A 12,464-nucleotide genomic window follows, 5' to 3' on the forward strand; every position below is an offset into this window, starting at 1 on the left:
TCAGAAAACAATAAAAGTATGGGTCCTTAGGGAGCTATTTCCATACTACCAATCTAAACAACAACAAATAACTAGAGGGCAGGACCTTGGCTTATAGAAGGAACATTTCACTATTTAGTGAGCAGACATTATTAATGAAGATACTCTATCCTTCACAACACTTTGGGAAAAAAGAAATGTGGACCCAGTATGAGAATTTTATTAGTAATACCCATGTTTTATCTCTGTACCTGCTAAGTTTGAGATAAATCATTTATTTATTCACAAAATATTATTCACTGGCCAACCTTATATGCTTAGCACTGTGTCAGGTATAGAAATTCATCACTGTAGTGCCTGAGAAAAAGACTTGCTTCAAATCACCATAATAAAATTTTTTTAAATGTATCATAAAAGAATTTTATAATGTATAATGGGAATTCAAAGAAAGGAAAAGATTTCTTCTTCCTAGTGGAATTAAAGGAGGACTTAAAGGGGAGTTTTCTTTGAGCTAATCCTTAAATGATTATTGTACATTAATTTTATTCCACATTATACACAACACAGTTTCAGAATAGCTGTACTAATACGACTACCATCTATATGGTTACTAAGAACAGTTTAAAACATATTTTTAATATACCCTCCCCATCTCCCTTACACACTTTAAAGTTATATTATGTTGTCAGAGGATGTAGCCATTACATACTATAATCTCTTCCTTCCAAGTCTTATCTTTATGAAAACTAGGTGTTTCATGATCACCGCCAAGTCCTTAGGTCAATGTCTATCTATTTATTATAGCTCATTTTCTAATAGATTCTTCAGGAAGGGTTTATGGGAACAATATTTCCTGAGTTCTTAAAAGTTGAAAGCAATTTATCTATACCCATTATATCTGAATGTTATTTTTGCTGGATATAAAATTTTTATCTTGTATTTTCTTTCCTTGAGTATTTTAAATGTTTTCCATTTTCTTCTGGCTGTTTGTGTAAGTGTTTGTGGTAGGCTGCATAATGCCTCCCCCAGCCCCCATCAAAGATACCCATATCCTAATACCTGGAGACTGTGTGTGTTACCTTCTATGGCAAAGGGGATTTTACAGATGTGATTTAGAGTCCTGAGATAGGGAGGTTACCCTGGATTATCCAGATGGACCCTAAATGCAATCACAAATATCCTTATGAGAGAGAAGCAGAGGTAGATTTGACTACAGAAAGGAAAGAAGGCAAAGCGTTGATTGAAGCAAGGAGAGAAAATGTGAGGTGAGGCAGGGCTATTGACCAAGGAATGAGAATGGTCTCTAGAAGCTGGAAAACACAAAGAAATGGATTCTCCCTGAGACCCTCCAGAAGGAGCCAGCCCTGTTGACATCTTGATCTTAGCCCTGTAAGATTCATTTCAGACTGTCGTCTCTAGAACTGTAAGAGAACAAGTTTCGGTTGTTTTAAACCCATTAGTTTCTGGTAATCTTTTACAGTAGAAATAGGAAACTAATAGAGTGTTGGTCTCAAAGAGTCTGGTGATAACATTTTTGCCAAGGTGCCTATTAAATGATTTCCCTTTTTTTTAAATTCAGTAATTTCACTATGTCTTGGTATTGGTCATTGAGGGTCAGTATTCCCATGCATGCAATATGTGGTTTCAAATCTTTTTGATTTCAGAACAGTTTTTTAAACTATAGTTTTTAGCACTTTTTCTGTTTTTTTTTTAATTGGTTTTCTTCTTCAAGGACTCCTGTTATCTTATATATTGGTACTTCCTTGCCTCTTCTCCATGCTATCACTTTCTCTTGAACACTAGACCCAGGAAGACAAGCTGGAATCCACATCTGTCATTGGACACCACCAACTTTAAGGACACTGGTAATCTGCAGGAGAAATTAGATCCCTTTACCACAGAGCTGCACAAGTATATGGTCCAGGACTTGGAGAAGCCGAGGAAGGAGATCTGGAAGGAGGTAGATAAGCTGTGAGTTCGGGTGTTGCCTCACAGTAACATGGTGACCTGGCAGATCAGCACCAATGGGTGTCAGTTGCCACAATGTCTCCAACCTCTCAAGTATAAAAACGGCTGCTCCTTCATTTCCACCTTCTAAATTTCATGCAAACTTCTCCCTGTACAGGGAAAAGAATCCTAGGAATTATACTTCAACCTTAGCTAACTTGTACTAATATGAACCCACCACAGTTCACCCCTGTCAACATAGTATCTTTTAATCATACTTAACTTCCAAATAAAGACAATAGCAAAATGATGCTTCTACCAATGATACAGCTATCCCTTGTGCAACCAAAAACATGTTAACTCTCTCCCACAAATAAGATACAAAGTTCACTTATCCATCTTTGGATGATGTTCTATTCCTCTTCCAGCTGAGTCACACTAAGATGTAAAGTTAACACCATGAACACATGTTATAGTAGATGTGACAGAGGAACGGGAAAGTGGAAGGAAGACAGTGGTTAATATGTGCATAAATATGGTCATATCAAAATAAGGAAAAATACTCATAACTATTATAGTTCTCATTTCCAAAGTTGGTCACATGATCATAGATGTGACTAATTTTTTAACTTCCTTTTTCCACCATTCACTCCCACCTCATTGGCCCCTGCTAACATGTTTTGCTTCAAACAGCTGGTTTCTTCAAATTTTCAGATCTTGAGTTAAATGGCATCTTCTCAACAAGGTCTCTCCCCAATTTAAAGTAAATAACCCCACTATTTTTTTTTTCTCATAGCACTCTCATCTTCTCTTCGTTTTTTGTTTGTTGTTTCTTATTTTTTCATGACTCTCAAAACAACAGTAGTTTTAATGAATGAGGAAATGAATTCCTCACCACTAAATCTACCACTCACATCCTACCAATCAACAGGTCCTATTAGTTTTTTGTTCCTGATATCTTTCAGATCCATTCCTTTCTTTATAGTCATCAACACTCAGTTTCTTACTGATATCCTGATATCTCATCTGGTATCTAGCTTCTCCTCACTCCAGTTAATACTGTGCACTACCCTCAATACTTCGTGGAAAGAAATGATTCTGTGTTTGTCTTTATATTTTGAGTACCTAGCATAGTAGGCACACAGTAACACAAAGTAGGAATTCAATAATTATCTGTGGATGAATGGATAAAATGTCATCAATCATATAAGGAATGCTATACAAGAAATCTACTAACTCTGTCTCTGGTCTCCTTATCTTATGAATTCAACACTCTAAAAATGAAAATTCAGAGACAAAATTATTTTGAACTTTCAAATATCTGCTCTTCCAAAAAAACTATGTATTTGACCTCCAATAAAATGTTTTAACTGTAAATGAGAATTTTTATTACTCACCTAAAAATAGTGTGTTTGCATCAATTTTTAAGAGATTAAAATAGTATTAACATGATTAAGGGAATAGAAATAGTTTTAATGAAAAATATACAAATAATGTGGTACATTATATCAATGTTTTTATTGCTCGATAATATTCTATAATGCATCTGGGTAATGCATGTGTGCTAGGAGAGGGATGGACAATAGACATAACAGCAGCAAGTATTGGGGGTTTGAGAGTAAAAGATCAATAATAATGGCTCATTTTCATTTCTCATGAGGAAAAAAGGTATCACTAAGTGCCAAGTACAATGCCTGGCATATAGTAGGAGTAGAATATATTTATGTTGACTGTCTGACTATTGCTTATTTATAATAGTGAATGAGATTTTTATAAATTAAAAGGTTCAAGTTGTCTTAAGGAATTGTCATAGGATTATAGAATGTTAACTCTTAAAATGGATTATACAGGGAGGATACAGATTGTAATATCTTAAAAATCACTAAGATGATATATGTCCTTACTAATAAATAGTACATCCTAAATAAAAGTAAAGAGCTGGGCTGAAATGACCTTTAGAAATTATTTCCTGCTTATATTTCTACAACATAGATTGCTTTTTTGGTTACTGTTCTGTTAAGCTCAGACCTCAAAAACCAAAGGTCAAGACTGAATAAATCAAGAGGAGAATAAAGGTCTTTTATATCCATTAGCAATAAAGAGAATGTATATGAATATAAAAGTATTTTCTCAACCTTGGCATGACTCCAAGGAAATCCAAATGCTAAAAGTCTGTTTCAGCTCCCAGCATTCCTCTGCTCCCTCCCACAGACAGACCATAGGAAGATGAACAAACTCAATGAGTTCCATTAAACAAAATGCTGGTCAAGGCCCATGTTTAACCACACCCCCTGTACAGTGGCTCCAGAGTTCTGAAGGGCTGTAGCAGAATGATAGAATACCCTGGAAGCTCAACATTCTCTGCCTAAGGCAACTCCCTGCTTGCTTCTGGATTGAATGCTACCCTAGTTGTCCCCCAGGCATCAGTCAGAACTAAAGGACCTTACATCCCATGCCCTCAAGATTGGCATGAACCATCTGACCAGTTTTTACTGGGGGGAGTGGTAATGGTAAAGCATTAATAGGCTTCATGTGTCAGCTCTCCTAAGTAATATTTACATTCAAATTTTAACAATATCCTTCCATGTCTTGATCCCATGGATTATGGATTGAATGAGTGGCTATAAGACCCACCATGACTAATTACTAGGGATGTTCTTGGGGAAGTCCCAGGCTACCCACATACTCTGTGAGGGAGGCTATTGCAGGGGAAAAGTATAGATAGATAGATGATAGATAGATAGATAGATAGATGATAGATAGGTGATAGATAAGATAGATGATGATGATGATAGATAGATAGATGGGTGATAGATAGATAGATGATAGATAGGTGATAGATTAGATGATAATGATGATAGATAGATAGACAGATGATAGGCAATTCCAAAGCACTGCCAAAAACTAAATTTTAGAAACAGGATATATTTAAGTCACAAACAAATAAATGTGCACAGTGGTTGAAATCTTCAGGGATTATTCTTTAGTGCTCACAACATCTCTCAAGTTGATATCTGAAAATACTACTTTCTAAAAAATATATAATTAGGGCTTCCCTGGTGGCGCAGTGGTTGAGAGTCCGCCTGCCAATGCAGGGGACACGGGTTCGTGCCCCAGTCTGGGAAGATCCCACATGCCGTGGAGTGGCTGGGCCCGTGAGCCATGGCTGCTGAGCCTGCGTGTCCGGAGCCTGTGCTCCGCAACAGGAGAGGCCACGGCAGTGAGAGGCCCGCGTACCGCAAAAAAAAAAAAAAATATATATATATATATATATATATATATATATAAAATTAATATTTTAAAAACCACCCACTGTGGTATTCATTAAACATTAATTCTGAATTTAGTAAGAAGTTCTCTGTATACCTTTTGCCAAAAGTATTAAAAACTTTTATGACATTTCCTTTTCTTATTTTCTTCTAGTAGAAGTAATTGAAAGCTTTTGTTCAACTGACAGAGAACAGTACTCCTATGAATTGGGTCAAAATGAAAAGTGATATTGACAAGAACTTAGGCTGTGCCCCCAAATCATGATAAATTCTCTCTATTCAAAAACTTGATTGTCTCCCTTTGCAGGATATGATCTAAAATTCTTAGCTATGTCTTTAATGCCTCCAATATTTTAACCTCAAACTACTCATTAATCCTTACCTCCAACCGTGACCAAACACAGATTTCTGTCCTGGAAAACAGAATATGCTCAAATAAAGGAATGAGAGAATGAGTGTCATAACCACAATGGAAGTTCCTTGTCCCCAGAAAACACCATGAGATTTTCCACCTCTAGGCATTTGCACACACTGTTCTCCCCCTGCTATGTTCTCCTTTCCTCTTCTCCAATCTAAATTCTGCAAGGCTCTTCCATTTGCTTTAGTGATTTCCCCAACACTAAACCAGATAAATTCCATTATTCACTTGGTACTCACTTTCTGCCTTGTGGAGTGACTTCTGTAAATTAATAATTATTGAGTAATATTCCATTGTATATATGTGCCACATCTTCTTTACCCATTCATCTGTTGATGGACACTCAGGTTGCTTCCATGTCCTGGCTATTGTAAATAGACCTGCAATGAACATTGTGGTACATGACACTTTTGGAATTATGGTTTTCTCAGGGTATATGCCCAGTAGTGCGATTGCTGGGTCATATGGTAGTTCTATTTTTAGTTTTTTAAGGAACCTCCGTACTGTTCTTCATAGTGGCTGTATCAATTTACATTCCCACTAACAGTGCAAGAGGGTTCCCTTTTCTCCACACCTTCTCCAGCATTTATTGTTCGTAGATTTTCTGATGATGGCCATTCTGACTGGTGTGAGGCGATACCTCATTGTAGTTTTGATTTGCACTTCTCTAATGATTAATGATGTTGAGCATTCTTTCATGTGTCTGTTGACAGTCTGTATATCTTCTTTGGAGGAATGTCTATTTAGGTCTTCCGCCCACTTTTGGATTGGGTTGTTTGTTTTTCTGATATTGAGCTGCATGAGCAGCTTGTAAATTTTGGAGATTAATCCTTTGTCAGTTGCTTCATTTGCAAATATTTTCTCCCATTCTGAGGGTTGTCTTTTCGTCTTGTTTATGGTTTCCTTTGCTGTGCAAAAGCTTTTAAGTTTCACTAGGTTCCATTTGTTTTTGTTTTTATTTCCATTTCTCTAGGAGGTGGGTCAAAAAGGATCTTGCTGTGATTTATGTCATAGAGTGTTCTGCCTATGTTTTCCTCTAAGAGTTTGATAGTATCTGGCCTTACATTTAGGTCTTTAATCCATTTTGAGTTTATTTTTGTGTACGGTGTTGTCTGTCATACAGAGTGAAGTAAGTCAGAAAGAGAAAAATAAATACCGTATGCTAACACATATTTATGGAATCTAAAAAAAAAATGGTCATGAAGAACCTAGGGGCAGGATGGGAATAAAGACTCAGACCTACTAGAGAATGGACTTGAGGACATGGGGAGGGGGAAGGGTAAACTGGGACAAAGTGAGAGAATGGCATGGACATATATACACTACCAAATGTAAAATAGATAGCTCGTGGGAAGCAGCTGCATAGCACAGGGAGATCAGCTCGGTGCTTTGTGACCACCTAGAGGGGTGGGATAGGGAGGGTGGGAGGGAGGGAGACGCAAGAGGGAAGAGATATGGGGATATATGTATATGTATAGCTGATTCACTTTGTTATAAAGCAGAAACTAACACACCATTGTAAAGCAATTATACTCCAATAAAGATGTTTAAAAAAATACAAAAAAAGATAAAGAAACCAAAAATAAAAATAATAATTATTGAGTATTGAGACCAACTATGTTCCAGGCAATATGTTAGGTACTCTTATGCTCACAATAACCCAGAAGGTATGTGTTAATATCCCCTCTTTACAGATAAAGAAAGTAAGATTCAGAGAGGTTTAAAAAAAAGAAAAATTTGTCAAGGTCACCGAGCTAGAGAATGACAGAGTCAGGATATAAAACTAGGTTCCAAACATCATGAGCTTTTCACCATAGCACTCTGCTTCATTTTGTCCATTCATCTCATTCATTTATTGAACTAGAGTGTATCATTTTCTTAATCCAATGAGAACTCACTGAGGCATGTAGGCCTGGTGAGAGGTTATCTCTATAGTCTAAAGAAGAGTTAATGAGGAGAAGCCATAGCCCACAGGCTTATGGGTGGGGACTGGGAAAAGGAGGAAAACAGGATGACACTGGGGCTTCTGGCTTCAGCAATGATTATGATGTCTTTAAACAACATCATGAATCAGGAGGAGGGGCAGGCTTGGTGAGGGGGGAGGACATACTTTTGTGAGCATCCTGAGTAAAGTGCCCATTACTTCCACATGGAGTTTCCCAGAGGCAGGGTAGCAGTGGTTAAAAGCATGGTTTTTGGTGTCAACTATCCCTGGTCTTGATTCTGAGCTCCACCACTTATAAGCTGCATGTCTTTGGGCAAATTGCTTTACCCCTTAGAATTTCCGTTTTTCATACATAAAACAGGAATAATAATATCTACCGCAAAGAGCTGTTAGGAAGATAGAATTAAACAATTCATATAAAATGGCTAATATGATGTCTGGCCTATTAGTACTCAATGAATGGCATTTATTACTAATTATACAGATGATTACAGTAAGTTTGACTCTGGAGTGCAAGACATCTGAGCTGGAGAATGATTTTAGATATCAGTATATGAGCAGAGGTTGAAGTCATAAGAATCAATGAAATTGGCAAGTGTACGGAACAGAGATCACAACTCAAATGCCCCATGGCCAGGCAGTGAGTGAGTGAAGTGAGCTGGTATAGGCACATTTGCACATTGTATGAAACGGGGGGAACTCTGGAGAAATGGAGAGTGCATAGTCCCTCTAAAGAAGGAGGCTGCTACCCTGCTTGAGATGATTCCTGTCATGTCAAAACTGGGCCCAGCATCACCAGATCTCCTGTTTTGTATCGTTTTGTCAAAAGAAGCCAAAAATTCCCCAATGTTTAAGTGTTAGCAACTAAATTCAAACTTAAAAAGCAAATTGAACACACACATAAGCCAGACTGTGGCTTCTTGGATGCCAGACTGTGACCCCCATTGCAGAGAAAGAGGGCTGAGGATGGAGCTCTATAGAGCGTTATTGTAAAAATGATGGGTAGAGAAGGAGGAGGGGTAAAGGAGATGGAGACAGGCAGCGAACAGAGAGGGAAAGAGTGGACCAGAAAGGGGTGAGTTCAGAAAAGTCAGGGAAGAGGAGCATTCAGGAAGGAGAGAGTTAACACCATCACAGGTGGCACAGGCATCACTGTGGCCAGTTTGTGCACACAAACTCATTAAGTGTTAGGACCTCTACTTAAAACTGCAGATGTAATTACTACTAAGGAGAGGGGACATAATACTCAAAGAGACCATCCCACAGTTAAGAGACAAGACAAGAAGTCCCAAGGGAAAGGACAACAGTACATAGTAGAATTCTATTTGTATCAGTCTCTTGAACCATGAAGAGCAGCCCTGCGGACTTCCAGTGAATGTCTTTTCAAAAGCAAAGGTGGACTTTGGCAGCTCAAGCATCCCTTGGACACAACTGGGATGGCTGGAATTGGAGGCAGATAGGAAACCAGAAAGTTTACCCTGTCCTCCCCTCATCAGGGAACTAGCTGATCAGAACACGGAAAGGAAGAGAAGGATAAATAAAAACTCTCAACACTCTAACCAGTAGTGAATTCTGAGATCTTTTATTTGTTTCCCTGTAAATATCAATATTATTATTAGCTATATTATTAATGTTAATATTAATACTCTCTGAGAGCCAGGAGAGCACTAAATACAAAACTATGGTTTAAAATAGGGGACCTGCCTGGTATGCTTAAGAACTAATCACAATTTGAATCAAGACTGGAATCCCTTAAGCCATTCCCTAAACAGTCACTAAGTCACTAAGTAACAATTGGCAACTGCCCTCAAAGGAATCACCAAAAAGGCTGAGGAAAAATGTTAGTTTGTAGGAGGAAAAAAAAAACTCCATACAGTAAAAGAGAAGATTATACATATTGACTCACAGTAACTAGTACATAGGTATTTACTACGTACATTCACAGTTAGCATTATGAGCATAAGATTCTAAAATGGTCATTCAACAAGGGAGGAAAAAAGCAGGATCCAAAAATGGGGAATTAGTTGTCCAAGGTCCCTTGCTAGTTAGTGACTGAGTCAAAATTAGAATTCTAATCTCCTGACTTTTCATTTCCACAAAACTCCACTGTTTTCGGAGAAAGGTTAATTATCCCTTTGAAGGAATGATTTACATAGGACACACATACTTTGACGGGTGGCAGCTGGGGGAGTGAGTCTAGTGGATGGCAGAAATGTCCCTGTGTGGCTGGAGGAGGCCAGCATGGGAAGAGCAGGCCATGTGTACCCACAGGGAGTGGGTGCCTGTGAGGAGGGGCCGTAACACCAAAGACAACCAACCCACAAAACAAGCTTTGGCTTGGAATGTGTAGTCCAGAAGAAATATTGTCAGAAATTCCAAACTTAAAAAAAATAAACATACATTTTCTTAAATATTATCTATATTCATAAACATTTACTTAGAATAAGTAATACTGAATAACTTTGACTTTGAGAACATAGTCAATAACAAAGAAGTACACATGCGCACACACACGTTTAAATCCTCTGAGTAGTCAAGACGGGTCTCATAGAATATCTTGCTCAGAACAATTCACGTAGGGGAGTTCCTTGGTGGTCCAGTGGTTAGGACTTGGCACTTTCACTGCCCTGGGCCAGGAACTAAGATCCCGCAAGCCGGCTTGGGGAAGGGTGGGGGGCCAATTCATGTAAAGCATTTAGCCTAACGCTTGGTCTACAGCAGGCCCTCCATAGATGTTTACCTAGGATTATAACAATTATGTGAGTACCTGGGCAGCCACTCAGAGTTTGGTTACTCTTACCTTATGCACAGTTTCTTTTATTTAGCTTCTTTTTATTTAGAATTTTGATTTAGCTTCTGCCTATAACAGATTAAAACTGAGTGGTGGGAATATAGTTGGAGACAGACAGGCACTTAATTGGAGATGGAAAATAATTGTATCAAACAGACAAGAAAAAAATCCAAATGTAATTGAGACCATTTAGTGTAGGGCCAAACTGCCTTCCACCTTTCTGGAGACCCTGAAGATATCACTGCAGCACACCACAGTACAACTACTATGATGACCCAGAATCATCCAGAAATATTCTATGATATGTCACACACTCTATTTAAAACTGCAGGGAAACACTTGCTACCATTCTAAAAAGTTTTTATAAAAAAATTCAAATTTGTAAAAGTTTTGACACAGAAAACTTACAAATCATCTGGAAATTAAGAAAAATCACATTTGTCCAAAATGCCATAAGCCAGATACATTAAGTGGGATATTTAAACTAAACATTAGGTGATCTTATTCTCTTGAAAGCCTTGGTATTGGCTGATTATTGGTCCTTCTAGCCTCAACTATCAATGTGAGATCATATGTGATATTATGGTGTTTCTAGACAGAGATCATTATTTTTCATAAGATGTAATGGCGTCTCAATGTTTTTTTGACATAAAGTTGCAATTGATCATAGAATTGCTTCATTTTTTTTTTTTTTTTTGAGACAAGGTGGTCCATGAGTACAAGGTGTGGGGCTGAGTATGTAGCTCAGCATAAGCAGGAGGATGGGCATGTGCTACTTCGCCTCTCTGTGGCAAAGAATGGGATTTCCTTCCCAGACAGTTTTAATTCCCACTGACTGTTACCCTGAGAGGTCCAGTTTCACAGCTCTCCTGAGTGATAAAGATAACCCTCACAATAAATTATCTCACTCTCCCAGTTTAGAAAAATTTCTCTCAGTTTTCCTTAAGTCACTGATTACATTTTTCACAGCATCACATCCCTGAGATGGTTCTTTGAAGGGAAATTTCTATCAAGAACATTTGGAGGCTGGGAAAGCAAAATGGAGGAAAAAGAAAGAAAAAAGCACAGAGTATTCCTTAGCCAGCTATCTTCATCAAGTCCTGACAGCTGTTCACAAGTTGCTTTTCCTTTTGAACTCCGCCACATGAGAGAGGTATTTAGGCAATGTGCAAACTTCAACCAATTTCATCTTGAAGAGGCACCTTTGGCTGCCAGGGGTCAATCCACCACCTTTGGCAGATTCATAAACCCTCTCCTTGGTCTTCTTCATTTTGACAGTACCAGATGTCAAATATCCAGCACATGGTAGTCAAGTGTCTTTTTCAATAATGAAAGTGTATTACAATAATTTCCTGATCAATAGAAACAACATCCTGAGGAAGAGGCACCTATTTTTCTCACTCTCTTGGAGGTGCCAACAGGCTTGAGGCAATCCTGAGGGATGAGGGCTAGGTGATTTAGAAGATATAAGGATAAATACATAAAGTTAATTGGTACATAAAATAAAGATTTAAATATCCCTGAGTGGGGAAGGGAGTGATCTTCTGGTCACATCTCAAGTGGCCATATATGAGGGCTGAGCTGGGATAACTCCTCCACTCCCAAGGAAGAATCTGTGTCCTGTCCACCCCCAGTTTGGCATTCATGTTGGTGCCTGGCTTAGATGCAGCCATCAGGTCCTCAGTAGACACAGAATCCACCAGGATTTTGATGAATGAGAATCAATTCCCCACCATTCACCTGAATGTCTTCGCAGGAGGCACTGTGAGTGGTCACATTCAGGTAGACTTTGTCCTTGAAAGCCAGATTGGCTACTGTGACAGAGTCAACAGATGTGACCTTGCTCAGGGAGAAGAGGGGTTCTCGACCCTTCCGGTACTGAAGCCTGAGGCTGAGCTCCTGAGAGAAGTAGCCCTTCAGGGAGATGAGATAAAACCCATCACAGTTGATGATGATTGAGTTGTTTTGCACCTTCATGGTTCCATCCTTGTTTGGGGATGTGATGATGAAACCATTCTCATTTTCACACTCTAAGGAGGGTAGGGTAAAAAAAAAAAAAGATTCCTTAGCTCAGCGTTGGGCAACAGCCTTCCAATATGTCTAGAAACACATGAA

At 38.4% G+C, this 12,464-nt stretch overlaps 1 protein-coding gene across 1 annotated transcript in view; it reads right to left on the reverse strand.

Annotated features, from left to right (window-relative positions):
- Positions 1-12,029: 12,029 nt before the first annotated feature.
- The window catches only part of TNFSF4 (TNF superfamily member 4), a 16,835-nt gene continuing 16,400 nt past the window's right edge, over positions 12,030-12,464 (reverse strand). The window contains exon 3 of the mRNA XM_060015859.1: positions 12,030-12,379. Within this exon, the coding sequence (XP_059871842.1) occupies positions 12,030-12,379 (350 nt within the window). The remainder of the gene's footprint in view (positions 12,380-12,464) is intronic.

The sequence above is a fragment of the Delphinus delphis genome, chromosome 1 (assembly GCF_949987515.2).
Source record: "Delphinus delphis chromosome 1, mDelDel1.2, whole genome shotgun sequence".
NCBI classification, from domain to species: domain Eukaryota; kingdom Metazoa; phylum Chordata; class Mammalia; order Artiodactyla; family Delphinidae; genus Delphinus; species Delphinus delphis.